The sequence below is a fragment of the Ochotona princeps genome, chromosome 14 (genome assembly GCF_030435755.1).
Source record: "Ochotona princeps isolate mOchPri1 chromosome 14, mOchPri1.hap1, whole genome shotgun sequence".
Lineage (NCBI taxonomy): Eukaryota > Metazoa > Chordata > Mammalia > Lagomorpha > Ochotonidae > Ochotona > Ochotona princeps.
This window is the reverse complement of record NC_080845.1, coordinates 1499547-1510696: the sequence shown is the minus strand read 5'-3', so window position 1 is coordinate 1510696 and position 11150 is coordinate 1499547. Positions and strand designations below refer to the sequence as shown.

The window sequence follows — 11150 nt, the reverse complement described above, 5'->3', positions numbered from 1 at the left end:
CAGATGGGGCAGAGGGGACTCGGCTCTGTTCTCTGAGGGCCCAGAGGGAGGACGCTGCTCAGAGAACCAGGGATGCCCCAGGTCTACCTATGGAGGTCTGGGCTGCTGGCTCTCCTTGGACCCTCCCCTGCCCCCAACTACGGCTCTTACAGCTGCTTTCTGGTTGGCAGGGAGGAGTCGTGGGCAAAACCTCATCCTGTCAGTAGGATCACAGCACACACCCCATAAGGCTTTCAGCCCAGAAAGCTCTGAGCCCCACACCATCATCCCCATCCCAAAATGCTTCCACTAGGAGTCAGAAGAGTAGAAACGACTCCTAACCCCCGTGCTGGCCAAGGGCATGACAGGCACTAGGCCGTGTGAGGGCCGCCAGCCTGAGCTGGAGCTGGGCACCTGAGTGTCAGCCTCTCCCTGTAGCCTTGCTCCCGGGACCCTCAACCACACAGCACAGCCAGGGCAGTGGGCAGGTGTCACGGGTTCCGGATGGCCTGGTGATTCTTGGGCACAGCCACAAACCGCAGCTTCTTCATGACTGGCGGCCAGCCCAGCAGCCGCTCGTCCCACAGGTACTCGGGGGACAGCACCTTGGTGGGCTTGTGGTAGAGCAGGTACTTGTTCAGGTGGCTCTCGTCATGCCACACGGCCTCGATGCCACTGGCCTTGTCCAGCAGCATGGCCTGGTGGCAGGCGCTGGCCAGCCTTTGCACCTCGGCCACCGAGCCCCCGAACAAGGCTCCCATATAGTAGAAGTCGCCCTGGCCGCGGGGAATGTAGGCCTGGGACTGCGGCCGCCGCTCGTAGGTGAAGGCGTCGCGGCTCGCTCTGTAGAAGCTGGGGTGCAGGGTGCCGAAGAGCGGGGTCAGGATCTCCACGCCCACGTGGTCCCTGAACTGCATGTCCACGTCGGCACACACCAGGTAGTCCACCTCGTGGCGGAAGCGCTGCTCTGAGAAGCGGCCGATGGCCTCCATGCGGTGCATGGACACGTCCTGCCAGCGTGCGTGGCTCGACACCTCCAGCACCACCAGGCGCCGGCCAGCCCCAAGCGGCACGTCGGGCACGTCGGCTGGCCGGTCGGTGAGGACGTAGTAGGTGACACGGTGGCCCACCATGAAGTGCTGCTCTGCCGTCTCCAGGAACAGCTTCAGGAAGACCACATATCTGCAAGGGGTGACGGCAGGACCGCAGCCTCGGTCAGCGCCCAGCCCGGAGCCCAGAGAAGCCGGGCCTGCAGGGACACAGGGCCTCCGAGGGCTGCAGCCTCTGTCAGTGCCTGGAGCCCAGGACAGCTGGTCCTGCAGGGACACGGGGCCTCCGAGGGCTGCAGCCTCTGTCAGTGCCCGGAGCCCAGGACAGCTGGTCCTGCAGGGACACGGGGCCTCCGAGGGCTGCAGCCTCGGACAGCGCCCAGCCCGGAGCCCAGAGAAGCCGGGCCTGCAGGGACACAGGGCCTCCGAGGGCTGCAGCCTCTGTCAGTGCCCAGCCCGGAGCCCAGAGAAGCAGGGCCTGCAGGGACACAGAGCCGCTGAAGGCTGCAGCCTTGGCCAGCGCCCACCCCGTAGCTCAGGGCAGTTGGGCCAGCAGCAACACGAGGCCTCCAGAGGTTGCAAGCTGCAGGCTCCCAGATACTGGGTGCATCTGTGACTGTGCCTGCCTAACCCTGTGTCCCAAAAGAGGCCAGGCACCGAGCTGAGGGGGCACAGCAGGTGGACACCCTGCAGCCCAGGAGAGGGCAGGGCTGGGCCTTACACCCAGTCCACCTGAGCCCCTGTTGGCACCCTCAGTGCCAGCTCTACTGTTATCACTCTACCGCCCATGGAGAGTAACCAACCAGGCCACCCCCTCTGCATCCCAGCTGAGACCCGAAAGGCTCCAGGTGTCTGCCTGCCCCCGCCCCCTCCCCGCAAACTCACTTCTTGACGGCAAACACGGTCAGCCCCACAGTCAGGTTCTGCTGCTGGAACTGCGCGTTGAGAAGCTCGATGTTGAAGGTCCCCTCCCAGATGACGGGCGCCAGCCAGGGGGTGAGGACAAGGACATCAGCCCTCCTGCAGGGGGACAGCCACACGGTGCCTGGGAGCCGGCAGGAGGAGCCCACCGACAGCACCCACCCCTTGGGCCCCTCAGCCTCCGGCCCGGCATGCCCCAGGGCTGCCTCTCCCAAAGGACTGGGCAGGAGGGCAGTGCAGGCCCAGCAGGGCACCAGTCAGTGCCTCCCAGCCAGCTTGACCCCTCGACCCTGCTGCCCAACCAGGGACGGGAGGTCAGCCTGCAGCTTGCCCCTTGGCCCCACCGCCCACCTGTGGGCAGGAGACCCCTGCCAAAGAGAAACACCCTGTCAGAGCCCTGCAAAGAAGCGGGACATAGAACAGCCATGGTACTCACGTGGGAGCCAACGCTTTTGGTTGTGGGTACAACATCCTGCAAGACACAAATCACACGTGTGTGAGCAAGTGTGATGTGGGGTGCAGGCCGCATGTGTGTGGGGTGGGATGACTGACGTGGGGTGCAGGCCGCATGTGTGTGGGCTTGGTGGGTGATGTGGGGTGCAGGCCGCATGCGTGTGTGGGCTTGCTGGGTGATTTAGGGTGCAGGCCGCATGCGTGTGTGGGCTTGGTGGGTGATTTAGGGTGCAGGCCGCATGCGTGTGTGGGCTTGGTGGGTGATGTGGGGTGCAGGCCACCAGTGTGCTCCCGGCAGTCCCACACTGGCTGCTCTGGCACCACATGGCCTTAATACAGCCGGACTGAGCATTTGTCAGCAAGAGAGACCATGTGCCCTCAGGAGGCAGGGAGGGGGCTGATGGGGACTTGGCCCTGGGAGAGGCGGACCTACTCAGTCTCACGGGACCCGCTGACTGCGCTGCTCTTGGCAGCAGGACAGCACAAGTGGGGACGGGGGACCGAGCAGGGCAGCCCCTGGAGGCAGCCATGGCCCCAGCATCAGGGGGCACAGTGAGGGCATCGGGCTTGGCAGCTCAGGCGGCCATGTCACCCGTGCGCTGGGCAGGGCAGGTGGCTATATCACCCACAGCCCCAGGAAGTGGCCTGGTTCCTCAGTGTTGGGGTGGGAAAGCAGCACAGCACAGACAGGAGACCAGGAGTGGACTCAGTCAAATCACACGTACTGGAAATAAGGTCTGAAGAGAGCGGTCAGCTGCAGACAGGAGAGGCAGCAGGTGGCAGAGGGCAGGGATGGAGTACCACGTGTGGATGGAGTGACCACATGGTGAGGTCCAGTACGGCTGAGTGCCACGTGTGGACGGACGGACTGACCGCATAGTGAGGTCCAGTATGACTGAGTGCCACATGTGGATGGATTGACCACATGGTGAGGTCCAGTATGGCTGAGTGCCACGTGTGGACGGACGGACTGACCACATAGTGAGGTCCAGTATGGCTGAGTGCCACGTGTGGATGGAGTGACCACATGGTGAGGCCCAGTACGGCTGAGTGCCACGTGTGGATGGAGTGACCACGTGTACTTCTCTCAGACCCACGGGGGCAGGAGGGAAAAGGGGCCTACAGGGTGGTGGGACAGCGGTCAGGTGGGAGATGAGGCCTGGCAGGTCAACCACCGGCAGGGACAGCGCTTCTGCACAGCAGGATAAGGACAGGTTGCACCTGCTTCCCACAGGGAAACACAGATAAAGTTGCAGCAGGACCCACGGGGCCGGCACTGCCCACAGCCTCAGCCCTGACACAGGCCCGGCCAGGGCCCCACACCCTGAGCCTGGAGCCACCTGCCACGGGGCAGACCTGGTACTGCCATCTCAGCCTCCCTGAGGAGTGGGATGCGGCCAAGGTCAGAGCCGGGACCCGGGACCCTTGGGGGCAGGAGAAGGGACTGCTCGGGTCACACACACTCCAGGACTGAGGGCAGGTCCATGAGGGCGACTGAAGAAGGCCACCATACCTGGACAAGGCCACCACGGGCTGGCCGCCGGGGTCCCCAAGAGCCACGCTGCAAGGAGAGAGCACGGGGAGGGGGCTTTGTCAGGGCTGCAGGGAGAGAGAAGTGAGGAGGGGGCTGGCTTCAGGAGCAGCAGGCAGGGCCACGTGCCGGGGCCCACGGGGGTCAGCAGTGAGCGGGAGCGGGGGGTCTGAGACCATCAGACCTGTGGGCGTCGTTAGGGGTGGTCTGGCGCCTGCTGGGCCCTGAAAGAGCCTGTCCCATCCCAGTCTAAGGTCTTCCTGGGTGCTAAGCTGCCCTGTGACTCTACCCCTTGCCCCTCCTCCGCCCCAGCTCCTGCAGAAGCTTCTAGAATGATTCCACCAGGGGGTTTAGTGCTGACAGCTTCCACAGACACAGCCTCTACCTGACCGTCGGGGTCTCCCGTCTGGGACCACCCAGCCAGGCTGAGGAAAGGAGGCCCAGGCCACATGGGGAGGCCCCGGCTGGAGTCAGCAACGTCTTGAAGGTTCCGGCCATCCCCTGACAGCACTTGGGGGAGCTCAGGAACCCCAAGAAGAGGGGTTGCAGAGACACCCCAGCCACGAGAGGCCAGGGCAATGGCCCAGCGGGCCAGTCCCCCCACCAAGGGAGGGCGCCACACACGCTGGCTTCCGTGAGGCCAAGGGGACCTGGCTGGAGAGGGTGAGCAGCTGGCGCTGAGGTGAGGGGACCGAGCTGAGAGGCAGACTGACGCAGGGCTGAGGGGCCGGGAACGGCTGGGCAAGGGTGAGCATGAAGGAAGGCTCAGGGCCGGCTGTAGCCCCCGTGGGCAGCTGGACGGTCACACGGAGCAGGACGCCCAGGGACTCCAGGGAGCCTGGGGCCAGACTGGGGAGGGGTCAGGCTGCTCTGCACAGAACACGAGGGGGCAGGGGAGGGAGGGCAGGGGAGGGGGCCCTGGAGGGGCCAGGACGCACAGCCCTGACCTGCAGCCATGCTCACCAAGGCTCGGCTCCCACATCCGCTGGTAGCTGGCTTCTGGAACTCAGGAACCCATAGCTGTGGAAAGAAGGCACCAGGTCGGGTTCAGGACCCAGAGCCCAGCCCCCCGGCCCTGTCCCCTCACCCTACACAGAGCCCAGCCCCCCGGCCCTGTCCCCTCACCCTACACAGAGCCCAGTACTCCGGCCCTGTCCCCTCACCCTACACAGAGCCCAGCCCCCTGGCCCTACCCTGCACAGAGCCCAGCCCCTCAGGGAGCTCTCAGGTCCCACAAAGCCCCAGGCAGGAAGGCGGGCAGGGGGCAGGACCCTGGGGACAGCAGCAACCAGGGGGCCCCCTGCTGGGTTGGGTGGCCTGAGGCCACCCCAGGGAGTGCTTCCTGTCTGCGCACACACACCCCAGAAGCCCAAGTTGGTCCTCACTCGGGTTCTAGAAGCTTCTGTCTGCAAGCTGCTCACAGCCTGACCCCAATTCCCCTGTGTGCATGGGAGGGGCGAGGTGGACTTGGGCGACAGCTGTCCCGGGCCCTGCAGGGCTGGGGCACAGCTCAGGGGGTGCTCTGCCACTGTGTCTAAGGCCGCCCAGCTGGGGCCCACATGTTTCTTACCCAAACAGGACCAGGAGCAGGATCAGCACAAAGACGCTGGGCTGCAGCAGCGGGGGGCACTTTGGTCTTCCTGGAAAAGAGCAATGGGTGTTCCAGGGACGCCCCCTCCCCTTCCTGCTCCCTCACCTGACCTTCCTGTCACTGTCCACGGCTCCCGCCCCCAGCTCCACCCCGCCCCCTCCTCTCCTCACAACACACTGTGCCAATGAGGAGCCGTCTGCCCATAGTTCACTGCCGCACCCTGGGTCGGGGGTCATCCCTGGGCACCCTGTCCCACCCTCCTCTAAGGTCACTGTGGAGTTCAGAGGTCACTGCTCATGGGGTCAAGAGCCACCCAGTCCGGGTCCCAGCCCTGTTCCTGACCGCCAGTCCCTTTCAGCTGACTGGGCGGTTCCTTCCACCTGCAGGTCCCTTCTCTGTCCATTTCCCTGTCTAAGTCCACGGAGCAGAAGGCTGATGACGGGGACGTGGGGGGGAACGCGCCTGCTCCGTCTGCGAGGCCGGATGTGGGGACGTCCTGTTGTAATCTGCCTTGAAGAAGCAGTTCCTTTTCTTGAACTTTTGCAGTCAACTGCCTGTGAACATGTCCAGCAAGGCATGACGTGATGGCCAAGTACTCGTGCCCCTGCTACCCATGAGGGAGACCTGGGTAGATGCCCAGGCCCTGCCTTGAGGCTGTGTGAGGAAGGGATCAGAGAATCAGGACAGATCTCCCTCCCTGTCTCACTCTGTCTTCTAAGTAAATAGAAAATTAAAGACTTGAAGAAAGATTTTTCTATTTTTTCTAATTTAAAAGAAATGGTGGGCCCGGCACAATAGCATAGCAGTTCAAGTCCTCACCTTGGGTCTGCCGCAGTGGCCTAGCGGCTAAAGTCCTTGCCCTTGCACACACCAGGATCCCATATGGGCTCCAGTTCTAATCCCGACAACCCTGCTTCCCACCCAGTTCCCTGCTTGTGGCCTGGGAAAGCAGTCGAGGACGACCCACAGCTTTAGGACCCTGCACCCACGTGGGAGACCTGGAAAAGGCTCCTGGTTCCTGGCTTTGGATCAGCTCAGCTCTGGCCATTGCAGCCAAATCTTTTTTTAAAAAAAAAAAATTAATTTATGTTTATTGGAAAGGCAGATATACAGAGAGGAGGAGAGACAGAGAGGAAGATCTTCCATCCGATGATTCACTTCCCAAGTGAACGCAACAGCTGGAGTTGAGCCAACTCAAAGGCAGGAGCCTCTTCCAGGTCTCCCACGTGGGTGCAGGGTCCCAAGGCTTTGGGCCGTCCTCGACTGCTTTCCCAGGCACAAGCAGGGAGCTGGATGGGAAGCAAGGCTGCTGGGGTTAGAACCGGCGCCAATATGGGATCCCAGCACGTGCAAAACGAGGACTTTAACCACTACACTATAACGCCGGGTCCAAAAATACATAAATCTTTAAAGCAGAAGAAAGAAAATTCTCCCTCCAGTCCTACCACCAAGAGCACCATCGCCAGATTCCAGCATTTTCTACACACACAATATAAATACCTTTGCATTTAAAAAGAATTGAATAATACACGAGAAAACACCTGGTTAATACAAAGGAGACAGGCAAGGGTAGAGAGAACACAGCCATGTTGTCAACAGAGCCATGGTGTCAACAGAGCCATGGTGTGTGAGCAGCCCAGTTCCGACCGGAAGGGACGGATCGTGACACTAGATTTTCTTTTTTGCCTTTTCTTTTACGTATTTCTTTATTTCTTTGAAAATCAAAATTGTACACAGAGAGGAGACAGAGAGCGAGCTTCGATCTCCTCGTGGCAGACGGCTGCGATGGCCAGGGCTGGACCAGGCCAAAGCCAGGAGCTTCCTCCAGGCCTCCCATGTGGCTGCAGGGGCCCAAGCACTTGGATCATCGTCCGCTGCTTTTCCAGGCCATAGCAGGAAGTAGAGCAGCCAGGGCCCCAACTGGCACTCCCACAAGAACACAGCTGAGTCTGCAGTACCACAGTGCCAGTCCCAGTTTAACACACTCTGAAAAAGCAAACATGTGGCAGGCGGTGGCCTTAGCTCTTAAGCCACAGGTCGGGGCACCCCCGTCCCTGGGGAGCACCTGGTATGAGTCTCAGCTAAGGCTCCCAGTTCCGGCCCCCTGCCAATGCAGACCCCGAGAGGCAGTGAGGTTCTCCTGCAGGAAAGACGTGGGAGACCCGGGTTGGGTCACCAGCCCGTCGCTGCAGCCGGACCCAGGGCACCTGGAGAGTGACCCTGGAGCGGAGCTCTCCCTGTCTGTTGCTCTGTGGTTCTCTTTGCCTTTCAAATTGGAAAAATCATAAATAAAAAATACTGACCTACATGAAGCCAAATAAACAGGCCTCTGCAAAGATGGAGCATTTCCAAACGGGTTAAATACAGACCAGAGCAGAAGGCAGCGAGGCGGGGAGAGTCGCTGTCCTGCCACACTAAGTCCCATCCCTTACTCGGGAGTGGCTGCTGGGCCGGGGATGGCAGCGGAGCAGCGAGGCTCAGCTGCTCTGAGCGGGCGGAGACCGTGAGGCCAAGGTGGCCGTCGGGGCCCTGGGTGGTCAGGGCAGGGACAGCAGAGCCTGCTGAGCCGGAGCTTCCACGCACTGGAGCAGAGGCCACTCCTAACGTACCTGCCAGGATCGTAGGTGGGTTCTGGTGAATTTAATTCCTGGAAAGGTTTTCAGAACATTGGTACCTGACCTGACCGTGGCCTTTCGAGGTGGGGCTCCAGGAGAAGGCTGGAACAACATGAGGTGACCAGAGAAGAGCCCCCGTGACTCAGCGCTGCTGGCTTGCCAGGGCCTGGCCTCCCTGTGGCTCCTCAGTTGGCCATAGTCCTCCAGAGCCCGGAGCTTTCTCACAGCCCTGCCCAGGGCCATAGTGGGGAACGGCGTGGCATGTGGGCAGGGAAGTGAGCTGCTCTGGGAGCAGGTGCCGGGAAGGCTGTGCGTGCGTCACCTGCCAGCTCCCTTCCGCTTTTCACCTTCCCTTTCCATAAAGCTGAACAAATCATCTCCAGGTGGGATAAGCTGTCGCTCCTGGTGCAGCCCCCTCGTGGAAGCACCCCGGTTGGAATCCTGGCAGCCTTCCCTGCAGCTCTGCTCCTGCGCCTGGCATGGCAGCCAAGGGGGACCAAGCCCTGGGTCCCACACTGTGGGAGACCTGGATGGAGTTCCGGGCTCCTGGCCTCGGGGAGGGCAGCTACCGGAAGATGGAGAGTTCCCTCTCTCTCCCTCCCCTATTGAACTGCTTGCCAAAGAAATGAGTAAATCTTCTCAAACCCACACTCACACCCTACATCCTCATTCCACACTGTCCGCACTCTCCTCCCTGCTGGCCATTCGTCTGCACACACATGGACACAGCCCGGGTGCACGCACACACACACCACAGAAACCCAAGGCTCTGGCATCTTGGCACTGTGGTCGGGCTCATCCTCCCCCACCCGTCCTCATGTCGCTTGACCCACCAGCCACAGCCAACACAGTTGAACCCTCCCTGGAAACACCTGCTCACCTGAGTTTCCAGAACTGTCTAACACCCTGGCCAACCCACCCCTGCTTTTTGTCTTTCTCCTTCCCCCTTGGGACGAGCGCTGTGGGCTCAGGCGCGGCCCCAGGCTGGTGCGCCTGCCTCCTTCTGGGGCAGCTGCCAGTCTCCCCGCTGCTGACCCCTGTAGTGTCCAGCTTGACCCTCCCTAGACACCCTGAACCACTCACGACGTCGACCAGAGGCGCACCACGCTCACACAGTCCACTGCCCCCACCCCGAGAGCTGGGGCCCCTCGGCAGCTTCCTCTCCCTCCCACCCCAAATCTAGCCAGCAGCACCCATGCCAGGACAGGCCTGTGCTATGTGGGACCAGCTAGGCCCCTTAGAGGAGCCCCGCCTAGGCTAGGTCTGAATGGCCACAGCTGGGGCTTCCTTCCAACTGTGTCCCCCAAGGGATGCTGAGTGGACGCCCCAAGGGCTCCCATCCTCAGAACTGTGGGTTCTGCCCACCAGGAAACAAGGACCCACAGCCTTAGAGGCACACTGTGGGCGCTGGGCCTTCTCAGGTGCCAGGAACCCCCGCCCCAGCCGCTCCCCATTCCCCAAGCCCCCACCCCTCCCTTTCCCTCACTCATGGCTCCAGGGCCCATCAGAACCGCACCATGCTGCTACTCACCTCGGGCGTCCATGGTGCCCCACAGGACCTGTGCCAGGCGTCCGCAGGTGGAGGCCGGTGCCAGGTGAGGCCAGCTCAGAGCCAGCGTGGCGGGGGACAAGGCCGGGCTCCTACCCAGCCTGTCCCTTCTGGGCGGGACTTCAAGCAAGTTTCTGATTGGCCTGACCTGGTGGGGCAGTCAGCCTGGTCCACCCCACAGGCAGGAAGCCAGCACACACCTGCTGTCCCGGCTGGGGAAGGCTCTCCCCACTGCGGGGCACCCCAAGCCAAGGAATGATTATACACCCTCCCCGTTACCTCTCTAGTTTCGGTTCCTCCACCCCAGGTGTTCCAGCCAGGGTGTGGGGGGTGTCTATGTGAAGGTGAAGGACTTGGGGTGTTTTAGAAGTTCACTGGAGACAATCGGAAGCCAACTTTCTCGGAGCCCAGGAGGGCCCTGGGCCCAGCCCGGAGGAGACGGGCAGCTGGCCCTGCCCCTGTTCAGCCATCTTCCCCGCACGCTGTACCCCTGATTCTCTTCCTGTTGAGAGCGGAAGGCAATCTGGGGACTCTCACCCTTCGCCCACGCCCATCTGTGCACTCGCGAGCCCCCTCCCATACCCAGGAACCCAGGGACCCAGGGCGCCCCTGACTGCCCGTGGAGCCTCCTCAGCAGTCTTAACCCCACCTGGGGAGATAACCTCCCCACCAGAGCCTGGTGTGGACCCCCAGCACTCAGCATCATGCAAATCCCATCGCCCACCCCTTCCGCTTCGCCAGGAGGAGCCACCACTGGTCACCACATTCTCATCACCTGCCCCCCCACCTTCCTCCTCGAAACCAACCCCACTTCTCTGCTTCCCTAAACACCGAGCTCCCGCCTCCTCTGTGGGCCTCAGGCTTGCTTCAGAATGCAAAATGTGGGCACAGCTCCCCAGCCCTGCTCTCAAGAGGCCAACACCACGGCATCTCTAGGGCCTGGGGGCTCTCCAGTGTCCACAAAACCCTATGAGAAACAGGACAGCCCCGCCCCTCCCGGCCAGCACAGAGCCCCAGGCCCCTGATGGGCAGTGCCTAGGGAGTGACTCCCAGGCCACAGCTCAGTCAGGGCTGTCCAGGCCCTCCCCTCAGGACACCCTGCCCTGAATGGGCTTGCTTCGTTTTTAAAGACAGAAAGACTCAAAGTGAATACAGCACACCTGTCCCAAATATCCGGCGCCCCTGCCTGGAAACTGTCACTTTTTCAAACTTTTTTTTTTTTTTAAGATTTGTTTTTTATTTACTTTTATCACAAAGTCAGATATACAGAGAGGAGGAGAGACAGAGAGGAAGATCTTCCATCCGATGATTCACTCCCCAAGTGACCGCTACGGCCGGTGCTGCACCAATCCAAAGCCGGGAACCAGGAACCTCTTCTGGGTCTCCCACGCGGGTGCAGGGTCCCAAAGTTTTGGGCCGTCCTTGACTGCTTTCCCAGGCCACAAGCAGGGAGCTGGATGGG

The 11150-nt window shown here is 61.7% G+C and overlaps 1 protein-coding gene across 1 annotated transcript; it reads right to left on the bottom strand.

Moving 5' to 3' along the window:
- Window positions 1-275: 275 nt before the first annotated feature.
- Window positions 276-9934, bottom strand: ABO (ABO, alpha 1-3-N-acetylgalactosaminyltransferase and alpha 1-3-galactosyltransferase). Its single transcript, XM_058672701.1, has 7 exons — window positions 9671-9934; window positions 5504-5573; window positions 4897-4953; window positions 3916-3963; window positions 2386-2421; window positions 1914-2048; window positions 276-1161 (listed from the first exon to the last, which is right to left on the bottom strand). The coding sequence occupies exons 1-7, from the start codon at window positions 9681-9683 to the stop codon at window positions 471-473; spliced, it is 1050 nt and encodes a 349-aa protein (XP_058528684.1). The 5' UTR covers window positions 9684-9934; the 3' UTR covers window positions 276-470.
- Window positions 9935-11150: the final 1216 nt, after the last annotated feature.